General features: G+C 55.4%; 5 protein-coding genes across 5 annotated transcripts; 1 reads left to right on the forward strand and 4 right to left on the reverse strand.

The window, feature by feature from the left end:
* Nucleotides 1–2,428: 2,428 nt before the first annotated feature.
* J7T55_013560 (lppg:fo 2-phospho-l-lactate transferase) lies at nucleotides 2,429–4,073 on the reverse strand (the record flags this gene model as incomplete). The annotated part of the gene is made up of 4 exons (XM_053141366.1): nucleotides 2,429–3,299; nucleotides 3,373–3,655; nucleotides 3,733–3,750; nucleotides 3,809–4,073. The coding sequence occupies 4 exons, from the start codon at nucleotides 4,071–4,073 to the stop codon at nucleotides 2,429–2,431; spliced, it is 1,437 nt and encodes a 478-aa protein (XP_052995900.1).
* A 1,832-nt stretch (nucleotides 4,074–5,905) lies between these two features.
* J7T55_013561 (uncharacterized protein) lies at nucleotides 5,906–8,133 on the reverse strand (the record flags this gene model as incomplete). The annotated part of the gene is made up of 2 exons (XM_053141367.1): nucleotides 5,906–7,403; nucleotides 7,469–8,133. 2 exons carry the CDS (start codon nucleotides 8,131–8,133, stop codon nucleotides 5,906–5,908), a joined length of 2,163 nt encoding a protein of 720 aa, XP_052995901.1.
* Nucleotides 8,134–11,677: 3,544 nt separating this feature from the next.
* On the reverse strand, nucleotides 11,678–13,059 carry J7T55_013562 (spartic endopeptidase; the record flags this gene model as incomplete). Its single annotated transcript, XM_053141368.1, has 2 exons — nucleotides 11,678–12,622; nucleotides 12,676–13,059. 2 exons carry the CDS (start codon nucleotides 13,057–13,059, stop codon nucleotides 11,678–11,680), a joined length of 1,329 nt encoding a protein of 442 aa, XP_052995902.1.
* Nucleotides 13,060–15,637: 2,578 nt separating this feature from the next.
* On the reverse strand, nucleotides 15,638–16,489 carry J7T55_013563 (uncharacterized protein; the record flags this gene model as incomplete). Its single annotated transcript, XM_053141370.1, has 1 exon — nucleotides 15,638–16,489. The coding sequence occupies one exon, from the start codon at nucleotides 16,487–16,489 to the stop codon at nucleotides 15,638–15,640; it is 852 nt and encodes a 283-aa protein (XP_052995903.1).
* Nucleotides 16,490–17,320: 831 nt separating this feature from the next.
* On the forward strand, nucleotides 17,321–19,435 carry J7T55_013564 (mitochondrial precursor protein import receptor tom70; the record flags this gene model as incomplete). Its single annotated transcript, XM_053141371.1, has 4 exons — nucleotides 17,321–17,515; nucleotides 17,649–18,618; nucleotides 18,677–19,150; nucleotides 19,203–19,435. 4 exons carry the CDS (start codon nucleotides 17,321–17,323, stop codon nucleotides 19,433–19,435), a joined length of 1,872 nt encoding a protein of 623 aa, XP_052995904.1.
* Nucleotides 19,436–20,011: the final 576 nt, after the last annotated feature.

Here is a 20,011-nt window from a genome sequence, read left to right on the forward strand (position 1 = left end):
GACGGGTAGGATGCCGTGCTGGTTGAGGAAGAGAAGAAAGGAGGGGAAGGAAGACGAAAAGCAAGCCGATCAGAGAGGTAAAAGGGAGGGATCCGTGGTTAGAGGCAGAGGCAGAGGCAGAGAGGGGAGTGAGTGCGTGAGTGAATGGCTCAAGCTTACCTACTGCAGCGCACACCTGACACAAGCTGGGGGAGCTGGGACCTGCGGTTGATTGGCAGCCCAAGACGTGACGGCGCTCAGCGATGAATGAATGGGCTTGCGCCGTGTTAGTGTTGGTGCGGAGGCGGGCACTGCGAGTGCTAATGTATCGCGTGCGTGTGGTGGTCTAAGTGAAGTAGAGTGGTCTGGGTGTCTGGGTACTGGCTGGCACTGCACTGCGCTGTGGCCTACTGTACGCGAGGCGAGGCGGGTGGGTACGTACCGGTTCACTTAAAGTGGCAGGCGGGTTGGGACAAACGGTCTCAATCCCACGTCGATCGGGTCGGTCGGTGTAGGTTCGGTTGGCTTACCTCGGCCGGCTTGCTCGGGCAAAATGCACTACGAAAGCAGGGCTTAAGTCCGGGGTACTACAGCATGCACAGGGAATCAAGCGAACAGCTGGAGCTGGAGCTGGAGCTGGCACGTTAAGTACTGCAGGAGGCAGCAGGCAGAGAGCGGGGACTCGCAACACCTCGCTTGTCTAGAATGTCTGGAATGCCAGCGAAGAGGGGGCGATCTTCTGATAAAGCAGCCTCGCGCAAACTTGGAAACTGGCAGAAGTTGTGACAGAGCTGGCTGGCTGGGCTGGCTGGGCACGCCGTCGCAAACGGTGGCGGCACCTCAGAGACATTCATTCGTGTTACGCTCGAGTCTGGCGCGTCCAGCACCAGCGTTAACAGAAGCCACATGCAAGGCAGCCTCTGGCATCGCAACGATGCGGCAGGCGAAGGAGGAGGGGGGAGGCCTACGTAGGCCTCGCCTGCCTGGCCTGTATTGCCTGCCTTGCCTGTCTACCTAGGTAGATTACTGCATACAGTTAGTACCCAGCTGCTCCAGACCCGTGGCCAGCGAGGCTGCAGCATGCTTGGGTATTGCTACAATTGCCCCAGGCACAACAGACTAGTCTCCTTTTCGACGTCCACAAGCATGAGCATGTCCTGCGTTTGAAACACGATCGCCATCGTCATCGCCGTCCAAGAACTCATTCCCTGTGCCGCAGCATAGAGGTCTGAAAGAGAGGTCGTGCTCGTGCAGGTGCAGGCGCAGGAGTAAGAAGCAGGAGTAGGATCAGGAGCAGGAGCAGGAGCATTTCCCTCGTCTGACCTGACTACGCATGATTCGCCTCCTTTACTTGAGACCACAAGTGCTGCGGTGGCATTCATGATACATCAGAAACACGCCCCCTTTGCCGCCGTCTCATATGGTTTATAGTTCCGTCATGTCAGTCAGTCACTCAATCACTCAGTCACTCAGTCACTCAGTCAGTCTATGGGCAAGCGCCAAGCGGTGTCCAGCCCGTTTGCCTTTGTGCCAAGGGGAGTGTCCGCTAGGTGGACAGATTGGACGGACCCTGGACCGGGCCAGTCCTATCCAGTATCTGCACAACACGCGTGCTCGTCTTCATACCGCTCTTTTCCAGCAAGACAAGATAAGTATCATCTCCTTTTCGACATGTGAGTCTCACTGCCTCTTCTCCCCTGCATCCTGTACTGCTCCTGGCTGCTCCTGTGGAGCAGCACCCCATAACCCGTCAAGCTTCCGGACCAAACTACCAGTGCGAACAAGGGATCATGGATGATGATGATGATGGGCAAAAGGCCTCGACCCAGCCCGCCAAAGCGGCCACCAACACGTACGCTCGTACGAATGCAGGTGGTGACGACAACGAATCACAAGCTGGTCCACGGCTGCACACGGCCGGGTTGGGGAGAGCTGCCTAGCATAAGCTCAGGAGCTCCGCCCTTGGCCTGAACTGTCTGCCCCTCTTGCCCGTCGCGTCGTGCCCGGACCTTATATCCGTCCGTAAGCTCAGTGATCTTCCCCCGTCATGCAAGTCATCTTCAATGATGAATGCGTTGCGCGGCTATCAACTACCGGCCGTGAGTGTGTGTCTCATGCATTGGTGGTGTCATTGTTTGCCCTGGCCAAGAGATGGTGAATGCAGTATCACAAACAAAGAAAAACCTCTTAAATTAGCACCACTAAGGCCAAAGTGCCGAGTTGTAACCGTCCCGTTGATTTATGCTTAATTTGGCCGTGGGGTTAGCAGCATTTCCATTTGGTGATGACTTCCTCCAATGGAAAAGGCGATAATAATTCTAATTAACTATCACGGTCGCGACCGCTCGCAATTCGAGTTTCAAGGAACCTCAGCATGTCAAACCCCCGTATTCTCCATGCTGTCCTTATTTAAATGTGAATAGCAAAAACCACCAGGCTCAACTCGCACTCATCCAATGATGCCCTCAAGCGCCTCGACGAGGCCTGTCTCCTCGTATCTCACAATCCTCCGCTTGCCCTCACCCTCCACCAGCCCCTTGACCTTGACACACTTGATACCGAGCCTAGCCAGCTCGTCGACGTTGACCCTCGGCATGCCAGGGGCGCCCACCTCGGCCCCCTCGAGGTAGACAATGTGCGTGACATATCTGCTGATCTCGCCCTCGCCCAGGCTACCAAAGTCCGTCTGGCTCTCCTTGGCCGCCTTCGCGACGGCCCGGGCAAAGTCCGCCGCGGTCATGGGGCTCGCCGCGGGGCCCGTCTCGCGGTCCGTCTTGCTGTTGAGGATGAGCACCTTGTTCTTGACGCCGCCGCCGGCCACGGCGGCCCCGACGCCCCGGAGGATGACGGAGGGGATGATGCTCGTGTACAGGCTGCCGATGCTGTACACGACCGTCTCGCTGTCCTCGAGCGCCTCCAGCACCTTGGGGTTGGCCACCGGCCAGATCTCGTGCCCGTACGGGTTGATGTACCACACCCGCCCGATCCGGCACGCCAGGTCCTCCTCCTCGTCCTTGGAGAAGGCGTGGTGGCCGCGCAGCACCGGCAGGGACCCGGGCAGGTTCGCGTCCTCGACGCGGTCCAGGTCGAGGTGCTTGTTCCCCGTGGGCTGGAAGGTGTCGTCCGGCACGGCGGTGGGGCCGGAGGGGTGGGAGATGGCGACCTGGCCCGCGAGCACAGACCCGTCGACGAGGCCGGCCGAGATGTGGTGAGTGAAATTAGAGTTGATAGCTGGCAGAACGGCGGTGGACTCGGGGATGGCGCAGATCAGCGAGAGGAGATATATCGCCGACTCGAAGGAGCCAGAGAAGAGTCGAGCTCTGTAGTCAGGATCAGTATGGTGTACATGTGAAAGCATTGTGTGGCCCTGTATGCCCATCTGAGAAAACCCACCCTGTCAAGAACAGATTGCCGACACTGGCCTCGGCAAAGTTGAAAACACTCGTAGGCCTGTTCCTCTTCACTATCTCAAGGTTCAAGTTGTTGAAGACTGAGCGTATAAGCTCCCTCTGCTGGCTCGGGATGAACGTCCACAAGATGTGCCGTGCCTCCACGATGTCGAGCCATTCTGATCGCGCTGTCATTGGATCCGCAGACAAACGGTATTCAAAAAGGGTCTTAAGAGCTGTCCTTTCCTCGTCGCCGTTGTGGTTCGGAATCAGACGGACGAGACGGCCTTGATTCATGGACGGGCCCCCATCAGTAATCTGTAGAAACTGGGTAGTCCTCAGGAAAGGTGCTCAAAGAACTCACTTCGCACGTCACCAACACCTACGGCAAGTCAGTAATCATGAACAATATGCAGAGAGCAGATGAGGCTGTATCTTACTAGGCCCTCCAAACACCCTGATGAGCTCAGACGAGCTGCCGCCATTGTCGCTGATGGGAATGATGTAGCGCAGGGGACACTTCTTTTTCGTGGTGATCCTGTCGAACACGTCAACTAGGAAATTCGCCGCCGTCCCGCCAGAGAAAACAGCTATGCCACCCCGTTCAGGGTGGCGACGCGTCGGCGGGTATGGGCTCGCGGGAGGAGGAGTCAGGGGCCTCGGAGTTGAGGTCGGAGGATTAAGTGAGTGTGGAGTGTTCGACATGGCCGTTAACGTTGTTCTGGGGTTGTTGATGCGCTACACGTCAATTGAATAGTGAACGTAAATCTTGAGGGCTCTGCCCACGATTATCGCGGCCCTTTGCTATCTTGGCCTCTACAGCTGCTGGGTGGTGGAATTGTTCTCAAATATTGTGAGCTGGGCTACGCTCGGTTGACGACATCCCTGGGCCATCGCGGCTGAGCCATGGCCAATTCCAGTCTGACCTAGGTGCGACAGCAACCAAAACGTGGCATCATCGTGTTCTTGATATCCCCAGACTTAAAAATATGACTCTTATTAGAAGGATTCATGGTGGATTTGTAATAACCTGACACTTCTGGGCAGTGTGTCCCGCGCATCCTACATGATCTGTCTTCTTTCGAGCACAGGGCGGGGCGTCATCTTGGGTAAGTAGCACCAAATTCCACGACAACTCTGTGTCATGTCAGCACTTTGATCTCGTGTATTATTGACGTTGGATTTGCAATTGCACCACAGGCTGCACTCAACAAGTCGCACAAATTTGTAACCAATCAAATGTTCGTAGATGGGAGTATACTGTATGCGTCTCGTTGGTAGCAAGTGGAGACGCGATGTCCAGAGGCAGCAGGCATGTGACGAACCGGGGATCTCAAGCCTACCACTCCTTTCAAATACACTCGTCATGACAGATGGCACAAGGCATTGGGCTAGAGCCGTATAACCCTACTTTTCAACAGCGAGTATTCCATACAGCTACCTAGGTACCTATAAGCCACCGCAACGTCGTCTCATCACCCTCCCAAAGCACTGCCGCAAGCAGAGACCACCATCACCACAACCAGGAAGTAATCATGTTGTGCGAGCCTTCTAGCCAAGTCTATCTCTCAAGACCGACGACCAAATAATTGTCAACGCTTCGTCCTCGGGCCGGCGCCTGTGCCACCGCTCTCCCCTCACCTCGCCTTTCTTCTTTTCACACCCCATTCCCCGGAGACGCGAAGCAATCCCTGTCCGCAATTGCAGGTGCACAGACAGGAGAGGAATGATTTTAGTAGGGGGCGCTGGAAATCTTTTCCTCCCAGGCTCAAAGGAGTGTCGTGGTCGCCATTGATCGATTATCGAAACAAGTCCTGCAACCTACCACACCAGCAGTCACCTTACAATGAGAGAGCAAAGCGATCCAACTCAGCCACGCTTGATAGACAAACCAGATGCTATATCAATCAATGAAGACATGGGCACCAAAACGCCGTTTCCGAAACCTCCGCCCTCTTTTTTTGCACGTCGAAAACATAGATCGAGAACATCCCTCGGCCGACGCCAAGCAAAGAGAAGGAAAAGCACGTTAGGAAACAGGGGCAAGAACATGACCACGAAACATAAGACTGCCGCATTACGAATCCCTTTAATTGATGAAGTGTCGCATAGTAACAGGACGGCCCTCATATCAACGCATCCAAGACGCTTTTTATGTCTTGCCGCTGTGCTTTGTCGGACGGTCGCTATCGTGGAAGTATCGCGTTTTGTTTATGTCGTAGGTTTGGTGATGCGATAGCCGATAGATCCCTGCGGGTCTCACGTCCGACGGGTTATTGTGTAGCGTGCAGAGGACTTCAAGAGTGCCTCTTCCTCCAGTATTCACGCATCAAATCATCATCCCAGCGTTTTGCCTCGAGTAGCAGCGCTTCGGCCGCACCCGGGTAATCCCCCACCCCTAAGAAATCTTTATAGAAGCAAATGGTTGCAATGACGAGCAGGCAAAGATGGAGCCTGACAGTGAGCGCAGCTGAGGAGCCTCTGATGGATTATGCGGGCTGATATCCTGAGGCGTCCCCATACAAGGTATCCAGGATCTACCCGGGATAAGGAGCCATTCCTGGAGCCGCCTGATTGTAGTAGAAGCCATCAGGTCCGGGTGACATACCCATGCCGTACCCGGGTGCTGCGTACGCCGGATAATTGGGGTATGTGGGTATTTGTGATGCGTCGTAGTAATAGACGCAGCCCCCGCTCTCTTGGGCCACCAATGCTTGCGACGCACCTGAAGGGTCGCCTTGTCCACTCTGGTTGTAGTTCACCTGTTGAGGCTGCTGCGTCCCAGGGTAGAAAGGCGGAGCTGCCGCCGAAGGCGCCATATTATTGCCGTATGGCGGAGGGTAGTAATAACCTTGCTGAGGTGGCATCATCTGATATGGCTGATTATAATAAGTAGGCTGAGGCTGAGGCTGAGGCTGCGTGAAGGCAGAGGGCTGGAACGGCGCGGCATGAATAGCCCTCTCGGGGATCTGAGACAGAGGCGTGCCCGTGGAGAACTGAGATGGGTAAGATGAATTGCGAGCGTGTGTGTCCTGAGACAAGCTGTTGGCCACCTGAGGAGGTACCTGCTGATGGAAAGCTTGCTGATATTGCTGCGGAGGGTTAATTTGCCGCGTAGGCGACTCGATGTTCTCCACTGACACGGCCTTCTGTGGCCGAGGTTGGTGCATGGGGATGGAGCCCGGACGGTTCTCTTGGAAGATGGGCTTCTGAGGGAGAGGGTGCGTTTGAGGGTGCGGCAGATCGCTGATCGAGGGCTCGTAGGCCGCGGGCTCCTCCGGCGCCGGTGCCGGTGCAGGAGCGTCCGTGACATCGCCAACCGGAAGAGGCTGGGGAAAGACTGCTGTCATTGGAGCCGGCGCAGGCACAGGCACAGGCACAGGCATTGGCATGTCTGGTCGAGCCATGGGCGGCAGCCGGACGATGGGACGCGACATGGCGGATCCGGTCGGGGAAATGAAGTCTGCTGGAGCAATGGATGACCGCCGACTCATATCAACACTTGGCGTGTAAACACTGCCACCATAATAACTTCCCCCATAGACACTCGTACGGCGCGAGTAGCCTCCCACTGAGCCCAGACCTGGGCGTGGCTTGCCGCGCATCCGCTGCTGGTTTGGTCGTAGAGCCCGAGGAATGAAGATGAAGGACCTGTCAACAGCAGGGAATATGTACCGAGGTGGGTTGTCTGGCAGCGAGATCCGGACAGGCTTGTCACGTCGCAGCGGGGGCCTGTGGTCAGGTAGTTTCGTGTACCGTTTGATCGCGATGCCAGAGAACGACTTAGGCTCCTTAAGCCCGGGGAAAAATACGCGAATCTCCACGTTGCCCAGCGTCTTCTCGGTCGATAACGTTCTGTTGATCGGAGTGTTGCTTGGGGGACAAGTGGGAATATGTCCGTCACCATTGGGAAGACCCTCGGAAGGTTGAACAGATTGCCTTGGTTGTCGAGGAGGCACAGGGTCAGCGACGGTCTCATGCATATCGTGGGACCAAGGAGCGCTCGTCGTGGGATCGAAAGGCGATTGAAACGATCTGTGGGCTTTGAGTTAGCAGCTTGTTTTGGCAAATTAGAACAACTAGGGCAGGTGAGTCCATACTGAACCGGTGCGAAGGGGCCACCAAAACCACGGCCCCTTCCTCGACCTCTGCTCAATGCTCCTCTGCCGAAAGGGCGGAAGCCATTCGCGGCAGGTCCCGCATGGCGGTGGTCATGCATGAAGAATGCTCCTCGATTCGGCACGAATGCCGGGTCCTCGTCCCTCTTCTTGCGATACTCTTCATGTTCACGTCGCCGGCGCTCGAAGGGAGGTTCCTGTGACGGCACCGATGTTGAGCTCACAACGACTGGACCGCCCGGCTTGGAGGGTGCAGCGGCAGCGTCGTCGGCATGCGCAGTCTTGGGCGAGTCCGAGATGCTCAGCTCGTGGAGACGTGATTCGGTCTCGGCGACAGCCTCAGCAGCATGGCCGTCGGCATCGGTGGCATCAGGTACGGCGGCGGCAGGGCGACGATCACCGGCTTTCGCCGACCCGCGGCCTGAGGTCTTCTTCAGAGCCGGGGATATAGGTGATGCCTCGTCAACGTTGCTGGTGTCGCTATCATCCGCATGGTTGTTCTCGTCGCTGATGACGGATCCCTCTGTCATGGAGTCATCATCGAGAGCGTCGAGGGTCTCGGGGCCACCCTCGTCATCACCATCGTCGTCGACGCGGCGCCGGTGGCCGAGGGCTCTCCTGCTGCTGCGTTTGGGATTGGCAGCCATCTTGTGTGTGGGGATCGGCGGTCGTGGGGACAGGATGGCGGGGGATTGACTGCAGCGCGAGCTGTACTTGCAGCGCTTTCAGATTGTGTCGAGGAACGACATGCGGTATCGGGCGTCGAGAGATGATTGTTGCCGGGAAATGTTTGATTGCCAGACCAGCGAGGGCAGGCTAGGACGAATAGGTGGATGGAGTTTGGAAGAAACCGCGCTGCGGCAATGCAGGGAAGCGTTGGCGTGGGAGTGACTGTTGAAACTGGAACGAGCTCTTGCAGGACACGAGGGCCCGGGACAGAAAGGCGGGCAATCAACAAAAGACGATGATGCCAGACAACGACTGTGACAGTGACAGCCGGGTGAAGGCGGCTGCAGTTGCAGTTGCAGGTGCAGGTGCAGTTGAGGCGCAGCGACTGCGGGTTTGGACCATAAGTCCGGGGAGATTGGCTTCAAGGTCGACGTGATGCGAGGCGAGGAGGCGTGGGAGCGGAGCGGTGCAGACGCAGACGCAGACGAGGGGGGTTGGGAGGGTCAAAGGCGAGTGAACGCTTTGAGGCTGATTGCATGAGACTGGCTGGTGGCAGAAAAGGGGGAACAACTAGCTGCTGCCCAAGAGTCTCGTCGGCATTCACCAACCCAGGGAGGGGACGGCGGCTTCGACGGCGGCGGTGGTGATGACGGACGGGGTTTGATAGGATGATGTTTTTTTCTGTTGTTGGGAACGACAGCAGCAACAAAGCAACAGCAACGGCGGCAGCGGCAGCAGCAGCAGCAGCAGGCGGCCGGGATGACGGAGAGCAGAGCTGGAGCTGGGCTGGAGCTGGCGGTGGAAATCTGGGTCCCCAAGCTTTGGCCTTCCCACCCTGCCACTCAAGTGGCTCGAGTGGTGGTTGCTGGCACTGGTTAGCCCAAGGGTGGTGTTGTTGTGTCGTATCGTATTTTTCCCGCGCAGGCTGGCAGGCAGGCAGGACACCCCAGGTACCCGTCCAGGGTTCAAATCCACGCATCCACGCAGCAGACGGCCTGCAACGCCCAGGAGCAGAGTAGCTTCTGGACGCGGGAGGGAGGTCAAGCCTGGGCCCTGGGGCCTGGGCCGTTGGCTGTGGAGACTCAATTGCCTGTGAAACTCACAATTGACTGACTATGAATGGTCCGTCTCAGACTGCGAGTATACCGCAGAATCAAGAGGTACTTTCCAAAGGTACCTGCCCAAGGTATCCCAGGTACTCCAAAGGTCAGCCGCAACCAAGTCCGCGGTCGGGGTCAGGTCAAGGTCCCTTCGTCCCAATGTTGGTCTGTATAGTCTAATCATCAACACCAATACCGTCGGGGATAACCTTGAACTGTCTACAGCAACCTCGACAGCGATGCCTGCCTGTCGTGCCTAATGCCTACTGCCTACTGCCTACTGCCTACGGTGTACCATACGGTGTACCAGGCTGCCTGCCCGCCCAGCCACCTCGTCGAGCAAGCAAACTGTATCTGTGGTGTGCAAGCAACCTTGGAAGGAGGGCCTTGGAAGGCCCTGGAGACAATGGAGACATGGAGAAATGGAGCCTCAGGAAGCTCCGGGTCCGTACCCAACCCCAGAACCCCCAGGGCAAATGGTAGGATAAGAAGGAGCCAAGCCACTTGGGCGTTGCTTCTGCTTGTGCTGCTGCTGCTGCTTCTGCTTCCTCAGCACGGCAGCAAGCAGGGCCTCGTCAGTGGCTGTCGGCCAATGCAGCTACGACAAGCAGCATCTACTGTACCACGCAGAAGGAGGCACCCATGCAGACAGACAGAGAGATACCAGCCAGGTGTCCCTTCTACCCAGCAGCCCAGGTACTCAGTCAGTAGCCCGCCGTCTGGTCTGTCATCCGAGTCAGCAGGCATGGTGTTGCATCCCCCATCGCGAAACACCTGAGCAATCTTAGATCTACAAGCTTGACGGCATAGATCCATCCAGAACAGTCCACTACCTCACCTCGCCTGCACGAGCCCGTCCTGCTGTGTCGTGTCGTGTCAGTGTGGCATCCACCAAAGCTTGGGACTGCGAACACGGCTCGACTCCCTCCACAGCTGCCCGCGATCCCTCGTCATGCTCAAACCATAAAACGGACTTCGGATATCGAGCGTCTTACTGCCGTCTCTCTCCAGCCCAGCTCCAGAGAGACTCGCCGTCGGAGTATTTCCCACAGCACATTCCCAATTGGCAAGGATCAGCGGTAGGTAAGAAGCTACCCCAACCTTGCCAGGATGCTGTCCCCCCCAAAATGGCTGACCAGAAGGTCCTCGATCGGCGCCGATGTGTCGGACCTTTCGTGATTACGATGCATATCCTACCTAGCTACCTTGCCTACCTGGGCATGTTGGGGAGCTCCTACAGTAGATCCACCACAAGTCGAATGGGCAGATTGTAAATGACGCGCCTCGGCCTTACAAATTCCAATATACTCCCTAGGAGAAATCGGTTGCCTTTCCCGTGAATACAACCCCGATATCAAGCTCACAGTGAAAGGCGTCATAGGCGGCTCTTGTCTCATCCTTTCTGGAGACGATCGATCTTCACATGATAACACCTACAGGACACCACTTCGTCTCTCTCTCGCCAAGCGATAGGGGGCAGGTCTGATTGGCCATCCCTATCGTTCGGTAGGGTCGGTATACTACACTACACACAATCACCTTGCAGTACAGACGCCACGCCCGCCAACCAGGCCGCCATCTGTCAGGCCGGCGCTGTGCGACCAGATCCCAACCACCAGAAAGCGGCACGGCGGCACGGCACTGGTCAGGAGGGTGCAAGGCAGAGCAAGGCGGGGAGGGCATGGCAGGGCAGGATCGTAAACCAGACGAGGCACGCCAGCCCTCGGCCCAGGTCGAGCGTAGCAAGCGAGCAAGCCTCGGGCTACTGCAAGCCGGTTCCATGTCGGCAACGTCGGGTTCGCCCTGGCGGGACCGTTACGAGAGGCAGCGTGACATAATGGACGCGGTCACCGAACTTGACGGGGGGTAACAAGTAGAGGGCGGGCATGCAGGTCGTAAGCCTCGCCAGAGCGAGCGGGCCAATCATTTTACACGGTCCGTCTGGCAGGTGTACGCTTGAACAGTATATCAGATGTATGATTGCTCTTTTTACTTCTTCATGACACTACGGGAACTCTGCTGGCTTCTCTCATGATCAAGTACAAAGTAGGAAATTGACTGGTGTCACGGCGAGATCATTTCAGGCCGCGAGGCCATGTGGTGATGCCCAGAAGGGACACCTGGGAGAGGGCGGAGGTCAGTGCATGGTCCGCTTCTGGCCTTTAACTATGCAAGCGTGCCTCAAAATGAGTATTTTTCATGACCGTGTTCGGCCGACCATCCCAGGAAATATACACTAGAGCAGCATTATTCGAAAGAAAGGCTTTGTATTGAGACTCACTAGCTACTTAATCTCCCAAGAATTTCCTCGAAGTAGTCGATGCCATTCCTTTCCCCGAACAGATCATAACTATCATCATAAACCCGTGATATGTGTTTGTTCATCCAGGCCTGCCCCAGCAAAGCAGACTCCGCGGCTCATCTACGAGCTGGTGGAAGGAGGCTCCAGGTTCTGGGTTTTCTCGATCTTCGGAACAACACCGAAGCGAGTGTTGCCCTGGTCCCAAATAGCGTAGACGCTCTTCAGGAACGTGTCACCCAGAATGTCAAAGGGGTTGTCGCCACGGGACTGGACTCCACCGTACCAGTATCCTTCCGACGCAACCGCGAAGGCAAGGTCCTCCTTCTGGATGGTGAACTCCTTGTCGCCTACCGCAACACTGAAGTCCGGCAGCTGATCAGCTGTGGTGGAAGTGGGGAACAACCAGCCCTGCTGCTGGTCATCGTACTTGGAGCCAGGGATGGCCTTGTACAAAGCCTCACAGACCTCGTCAGAGACAAGGGCAAGAGTGGTGCCAGTGTCAGCGATGGCAGTGTTGCTGGAAAGGCTGATCTTCTTGCCGGCAACCGTAGCACTCGCCGAGGGGAACATCCAGAAGCCCTGGGAGTTGTCAATGTCGACGTAGGAGATCTCGTTGCTGCCAACCAGATCCTGGTCGATGTAGCCAAAGGTGTAGAAGGACTTGGCCTGGTCGTCACGGGAGCTGTAAAAGGCGGATGTGAAGAGCTGAGCGTCCTTGGGGATGTCGCCCTGCGAGATCATGTTCGCAACAGGGGTGTTCTGTGGGGATGACTGGCCATTCTTCGTGATTGTGTTGATAGATGGCCAGGCCAGACCGAGCAGCCCATCGCCAGTTCCAGACGTAAACTGGTCCGCGGCGGTCTTGGCCAACTCGACGGCCTGGTTCTCGACGGCTAGACCGCCAATTGTGACAGTGTCGGTTCCGACATCGCCAGATGCCGAGCTGCCGTCACCATAGGAGATCTTCCACGCCTCGCCCGACGCTGCCTTCCAAGTAGACGACTTGGACGGGTCAAAGATATTGTGTCCTTTCTGGGCGCTCGCAGAGAGCTCAGTGGAGAAGACCTGAAGTCGTCAGCTATGGTCATGAGAAAAAGGCCACCCTTGGAGTCACTCACCCAGAGGTCAGACGATCCAGTATCGAAGTCAAGCTTGAGTTTCTGTGGAGGAGTGCCGATGTCGACCTCACACAGGTACATGGAGTCATTCTGCTGATCTTCGGCGGTGACATCACCAGTTTGGTCACCGGTGGCCTTGACGAACTTGTCCACACGACGAACACGTCCTCCTCTGGCGACGTTCGAGTGAGCAAGCCCACGCTGCTGGATCGTGGTGGCATGGCGGTAGGGACCAGGTTGAGTGGGCTGGAAGCCAAACTTGTTGATCAGGTAGACATAGGACTTGGTGCCATGGGCCTTGTAATTCTGGTTGGGTATGGCATGGACCTTGCGCAGTCCTAGTTTATGTCTGAGTTCGGACTGTGTCTTGAAGGCGGCCTCCATGATTGATCTGGTAGCCACGATTGCTGTGTGAAATGGACGATGAGTGGGGAAGGAGTTATTCAGTGACAAGTTGTCAGTAGTGCTTGGTGGAGTGCTGTGGAGAGTTCTTGGCGGGCAAGTGGAAGGATGAGGTATGTTTATGTCAAGAATGTGGAATGAAGAAGTGGAGGTAATTGCTGGAGCAGGAAGGTGTTCTTATATGCTGGAAGGCGTGTGCCTCGTTAGGGAGGGACGCGTTGTCACTAGAAAGCTTGATCCCGATCGATCGTGTCGGGCCCCTGATGTATTAGTCCAAGTACCCAGTCAGGTACCGAGGTGTCATAACCACAACGAGCACAACACACCGATTATCAGCTATTTTTGGATTTGATGGCTGGAGATAAACGCATTCCAGACAAATGGTGACGGTGACTCGGAGTGTGACTGTTGATCTATTGACCTGCTGACCTGCCCACCTCTAGCCATGTCTCTGATATGGCGGTGATGGTGATGCCGCCGCCATCAGCGTCATGAAAAGGGGGGGACGGCGTGCGAGACCTCTTATCAGAGGAGTCTATCTGAGGATCCACGGATTGATCCATTACGACTTGCTGGACGAGCTCATGCGCTTCGCTTGTGGTACTTTGACAGATGGCATGGTACAAAGTTGACTCCATGTGGGTACAGTCTCGCACAGGCTTCGTTGGGCAATGCTGCAGAGCAATGGATCACTTCATGCATAGGGCCACAAACCAGCAAATCAGTTTGGTGGAAGCAGCTGTACTGATCAATGTCCTGTTTGATCAGCTTGAAAACAAGGACAAGTTGCTTGTTGATGAGAACAGTGGAGGGTTCATGGGTTGCGCATGAGGCAAATGGCATTGCGAGCTTCGTCGCCGTGGTGAGGAGGTTGGCACATGTGAGGCAAGCTTGCGTCACTTGCTTCTGCTTCCTGTGGTTCTCAGCGATTTGAAACTGGCGTCATAGTTTTCAATAGCTTGTCTCTGCTGCTGCTTGAACAGGCATGGCACGTAGCGCAGGGTTGCAACGGGGACAACCAGAGCAAAGCGAATGGCATAGCCATGTCATTAATCCTGAACGGGCACCAGGAGTACGAAGCATGGAGAGATACACAGTAGGCCTCCCAAACCCCAGTCCGGCATCGATGGCAAGTGGGGGGGAACCATGCAAAGCGAGTCGCGGGGCGGCTGTGATCTCCATCCAAGTCTCCTTGGTGATTCAAACGAGAGCTGGAGAGAACGAGAACGACAACCAGTTGTCTGCTTTGTACAGCATCTACCGTGTGTTCCAGGAGGCGGCCTTTCAATGCCCAGAGATCTTGATCTGTCTTGGCCACACGGTTCCTGCATCCGGTTTTGGTTGTTGACCGTGTATCGCTGATCCCGTCTCTCGTGAATCCTCGTGCTATCACACCCCTGTAGGACAGCTTCTTGGGTCGCAGTACGCGGCTTATCGAAAGCTTGTTTTCAACGACATATGATTACCATCTTGCTGGTTGTCGGTGTCTCGCTTCCACACCACTTCGACACCACGGGTGACCATTCTGACGATTGAGCTCCGAGCCACCGTCGTAAGAGGCCGATCTTTGCCATGTTCGCTGCTTCTTCAATGGTTGCACAGCTGATCATCTCGTTTCTTTCACAGCCTTATCCTGTGACACCCGCTGCTGCTCAACTGGTCTTGTTTGCTTTACCTCATCTTGCGCGTCCAGCAGATGACAACCCTTGCTGGGGTGTTTCCATGACGCAAGAACTAAAGCAGATGTCAAGCTGTCTTATCGCAGCGACCCGCCCCAGTTGTCTGTGTTAATCCATCCGCGCCGAACGGGCCAGCCCGAGTGCCAAGCTTAGAGGTCTTTGCCCGTGTTCCAGACCACCTAAGCCTCCTCTTGCCTTATTGCCCTTCTCAATGGTTTGTCATGTATAAGTGGCGTGTAATTGGGGCAACTTCTTCCGTTTCTTCCATAGCCTACTTTTGACAAGGTACCGATGTCGACATATTGTAGACATGACAAGGCTATACTGTGTACTCTTATTATGCGGGCCTACTCCTTGAACGGGGTTGTATACTCAGCCGGCGCCTGGTAGTTAGCCCAAACGCAACAAGACGCATGGCTTATGCAACGGTCGCAGTGTTAAATACCAGGTCGATATCGGAAGTATTCCCCTGTGATACTTATGCTTACAAGGCTGGGTTTCTAACAGTTGGAGTGCATACAATGTTTCGTACAGAACATGCGACTTGCATTGTGGCGTTCTCATGATACACAATATCGCCGGCTCGTTGTTACTTGCCCTAGTCTTGGGAACTATTTCGTATTTGAAGAGTAGCCGAAATGTACAACTAACATGAGGCTTTTTGTGTGCCTGTTGTTCGGGCAGGCCAACCACTCGTGACATTCCTTGCTCCCTGAACTACAGTAAGCACCTTAACAAGACAACTTCTTTCTCTTTGAGGGACACGCGTCAGTCGCTCACTAGATAAATACGAACGTCTTCTTTAGTAATGATAAACATCATTTGGAGGTCTCACTTTTTAACCACTCTCTACCATATTTACGATCGTCACTAGGTAGTGGCTAAGCCTCTGTTCTCTGTATCCTGCCAAAGACAAAGCCCCTAACACCATTGCTAAGCCAAACGGCCTCACCATCAGCGATGTCCTCTGCCTTGACCTCTTCCTCCACAGCCAAGCCCCGCTCTAAAGCCCATCGCCTCGTCGTACCATCCTGCCCACCGCTGCCATCGTCCGTACTGAACTTCTCGGCAACAGGCGGTGTGACCCACCTCCCCCTTCGCAGAAAGTAGGGGGTCGTTAAGCTGCCCTCCATGATAGAGCCGGTTGCCTCGTTGACAATGAGCACTTCCTGAGTCGCATCAGTAGGCTTGAGGCCGGCACGCGCTCGAGCTTGGTCGTACATGTCGCGCTTCGTGGTTTTGTAATGGGTGTATTCAGAGCGGCGTGTGGGATGGTCGTCAAGGTGGATCACATACGGGGGCGACAGTCGAAGATGACCAAGCGGTGGTTCTTCACGGTCAGCAGTATTGTTGTTGTCTGGCGTGACAAGCCTTTGCGGGAAAAGATTCGCCAGGGACGTTTCCGGGACAATCGAGGACTCAAGTCCCAGCTGCCCTTCTTTTGACAGCAGAATCTTGGCTCTCCTGGGCTGGCTGCTTGGGTCTTGGCCGAGTTGGCTCTGTATGAAGGACTCCAATCTTGCCAGGCCCTCGGGCCCCTCGATAGCCGCAATTGCTTTGCTCCATCCCCAGTAAGATGCTGCCCTCAGCATGCGATCTCGGTGGTAGTCCAGCATGTAGTAAGGAGACGACTTGGTTGTATTCCAGCCACCGTCAATGGGCTGGCCTTCCCCGAGCTGAAGCAGCGTGGGGTCAAAACGTAGAGACGTAAACAACTCGAAGTGCTCACCCATTTTGTATCTTTTGTGGGATTACTTCTCAATGTAGCTTGAAAACCGCTTGTTGAAATCGAACGGACTCATGGAGAGGCCAAGAGTAAATCGGTGCAAATCAAGATGGGAATCTTATGCCATGGAGGAGTCATGCAAATGAACCCACCCAAACATGAGGTCCTGCCGGCTGACAGGAGGTTCCGACGCCGGAAGCAGGACTCGGGCGGTTCGATTCCATTCGGAAAGGCACGACTACAAGGGGCCAGAGGTGGTTTTCTCGAGCACCATAATGTGAGAGGCCAGTTCCTGACAATTTTGAAAATCTTCTTGTGCAGCACTTAGAAAAGCCGAAGCCCATCTGCACGTCTGGCAAGGCCAATGCCTAAGGGGCCTACAGATACTGAGGTGCAGTAGGACGAATAGCTGTTCGAGTTGGCAGAAATGGAGCTGCAGGTGCCCACCTGCGGGCAGCTTGTGGCCCCGTTTCCAACGTTGATGACGCTGTTCTAGTGGCCCGTGCTCCGTTATCGAGCCCGCTCACTTGCTATCTGGTGTCCATCCTTGCTTGTGCTGCTTTCCAATCCTAATGGCAGCACCTCCAATTGCGCGCGACCGATTTTTTTCGCGTCCAGCATCGAGCAGTTAGCCGACTGCACAGGAAAGACGAAGCTTTGGCCGTTTGGACTTTGGCTGCACGATTCCTCTTCACCTCGAGTCCACAGCTCTGTTGTCGTCGCCCAGACCTCGGTATCCGCCAATTGCTCCCGCCATCGGGTTTTCGATTCGATTTGATTCATCTGTGCATCGTCGTCCTGGGGCATTCGCCATAGATCCACATCCTCGAACGACATCATGTCTCAACAGCATCAACCGTCATTCCCGCCACCCTCCACAGGCATCCCGGTTCCACTGCCTGCAGAATCCTCAGTCTGGGACCGCATATCGAACTGGGTTTCTGAGAACAAGGCTGTCGTCTACACAATTGCTGGCGTCACAGTAGTCGTCGTCGCCGGCGCCGGGGTCTTCTACTACACATCAGACAACTCGGTGCGTCATCTAATCTCTGGCTTAGAGCTCCGGCGCTTCTCGTCCAGCTGTGTTTCGCAGCGCTGCAAGCTCTATCTCGACACAGATTTGCTGTGAGACATACGGTACTGACTGCTTGTGTGATTGAATCTAGAAGCCAAAAACAGATGCACCGCCAAAACTTAGCAAGAAGGAAAGAAGGAAGCGAAAGGAAGCCGAGAAGAAGGCAGAGGCCCAGAAGAATGCTGCTGCTCCGAGAGAGGCACCCGCTGCCTCACAAGCCCCCACTGTGGACAGCGCCGACGAGATTCCTGAGATAACCGAGGCTACCGTCCAGGCCATGTCAATCGACGACCGCAAACATTGGGCCGTCAAGTTGAAGGAGGCTGGCAACCACTCGTACGGCTCTAAGGACTTCAACAATGCCATCGACCTCTACTCGAAAGCGATTCTTTGCAAGCCTGAAGCCGTCTACTACTCCAACCGTGCAGCTTGTTTTAACGCCCTCGCTGACTGGGACAAGGTAGTCGAGGACACCACGGCTGCCATCACCCTGGACCCCGAGTACGTCAAGGCCATGAACCGACGGGCGAACGCCTACGACAAGCTCGGCAAGTACTCCGAGTCTCTTCTCGACTACACGGCCAGCTGCATCATCGACGGTTTCAAGAACGCTTCGAGCGCAGAGGCTGTCGAGAGACTCTTGAAGAAGTTCGCTGAATCCAAAGCCAAGGAGATCATGGCAAACAAGCCTAGCAAGCTGCCCAGCCCGACTTTTGTCAGCAACTACCTACAGAGCTTCCGATCGAAGGAGCGGCCCGAGGGTCTCGAAGACTCGGTTGAGATCCCAGCCGACACTGGCAAGGGACAGCTGCAACTTGGTCTGCGAGCAATGGAGTCCAAGACAGGCGAGGGCTACGAGGAAGCTGCGACGGCTTTTGACAAGGCTATCGAGCTTAACGATCTTGGCTCGCTCGAGGCGTTCGCGTACAACATGCGGGGAACATTCACATGTCTGCGCGGGAAGCACGAGCAGGCACTGCTTGATCTGACCAAGAGCGTCGAGCTGGACCCGTCTATGACACAAAGCTACATTAAGCGAGCTAGCATGAGTCTTGAACTCGGTAAGCTACTCATGACCTGTCAAGGAGCATTACAGAAACAGCTGACCTTCGACCGTAGGTGACCCTGAAAAGGCCGAGACAGACTTTGAGCTTGCCTTGCAGCAGAACGCCGACGATCCTGATATTTACTACCACCGAGCTCAGCTGCACTTCATCAAGGGCGAGTTTGCGGAGGCAGCCAAGGACTACCAGAAGTCCATTGACCTCGACCCGGAGTTCATTTTCTCTCATATCCAGCTCGGAGTGACACAGTACAAGATGGGATCGATTGCTTCTAGTATGGCAACCTTCCGACGATGTATGAAGAACTTTGATAAGGTGCCTGATGTGTACAACTACTACGGAGAACTACTCCTGGACCAGGGCAAGTACCAAGAAGCTATCGAGAAGTTCGAGTCGGCGATCGAGATGGAGAAGCAGGAGAAGCCCACGAGCATGAATGTGCTCCCCCTCATCAACAAGGCCCTTGCCATCTTCCAAGAAAAGTCAGACTTCGCTGAGGCCGAGAAGCTGTGCCAAAAGGCACTGATCAGTAAGTTGATCCGACCTCCCCTTGCTTCCAAACCAACGCTAACGTCCGCCAGTCGACCCCGAGTGCGACATTGCTGTCGCCACGATGGCCCAGCTTCTCCTGCAGCAGGGCAAGGTGACAGAAGCGCTCAAGTACTTTGAGCGGGCGGCCGATCTTGCACGCACTGAAGGAGAGCTGGTGAATGCGCTGTCTTACGCAGAAGCTACGAGGACGCAGATCCAGGTTCAGGAGAAATACCCTGCCCTGGCTGCGAAGCTACAGGCGGCTGGGCCCGGCCTCCGATAGAGAGCTGGAGGCCGGAACAAGCCGAGGAAGCTGGTGATGGTGCTGCTGCTGCTACTGTGGCACGCAGAGGTGTGCGCGCTGGTGTCTATGGGGATGGTGAAGGCGCGTTCGTTGTTGGTGGGTGCAGGTTGGGTGTTGGTGAGGGGGCGGTTGAAGTGCAGGTCTTTTGTTGTGGTCCATGCAGGTGCCGCGAGTGAGCGGGTGCCGTTCCAACCAAACCGGCCCGCGGCTTTGAAATTGGCGTCCCAGGCGAGACCAGTTGAACGGACCGACTCATTTCCACGGAGTCTAGCATAAGGCGATAGGCTCTGGGCTTGTACTGAATACAGAAGTAATTCTTCCCTCAACAATTCCTTACCTTAAGGTGTCGACTACATGAGCATAGTTACTACATACATATTGCCACACACTTTTGTATCCAGGCGAAGAGGTATGGAGTCTATGCCAGGCTGTTATGAGAAAATCACCTATTCCAGCCCATTGGGGGGCACAGTCTTACGCTCTATAGGTAAAGAATTGTATATTATCGCACATACTCCAGCGAGGCTATAAAGCGCCTCTTCCACCGGCCCCTCC

This window comes from Diaporthe amygdali (genome assembly GCF_026229845.1).
Source record: "Diaporthe amygdali strain CAA958 chromosome Unknown NODE_8_length_1307975_cov_65_857355, whole genome shotgun sequence".
NCBI classification, from domain to species: Eukaryota; Fungi; Ascomycota; class Sordariomycetes; order Diaporthales; family Diaporthaceae; genus Diaporthe; species Diaporthe amygdali.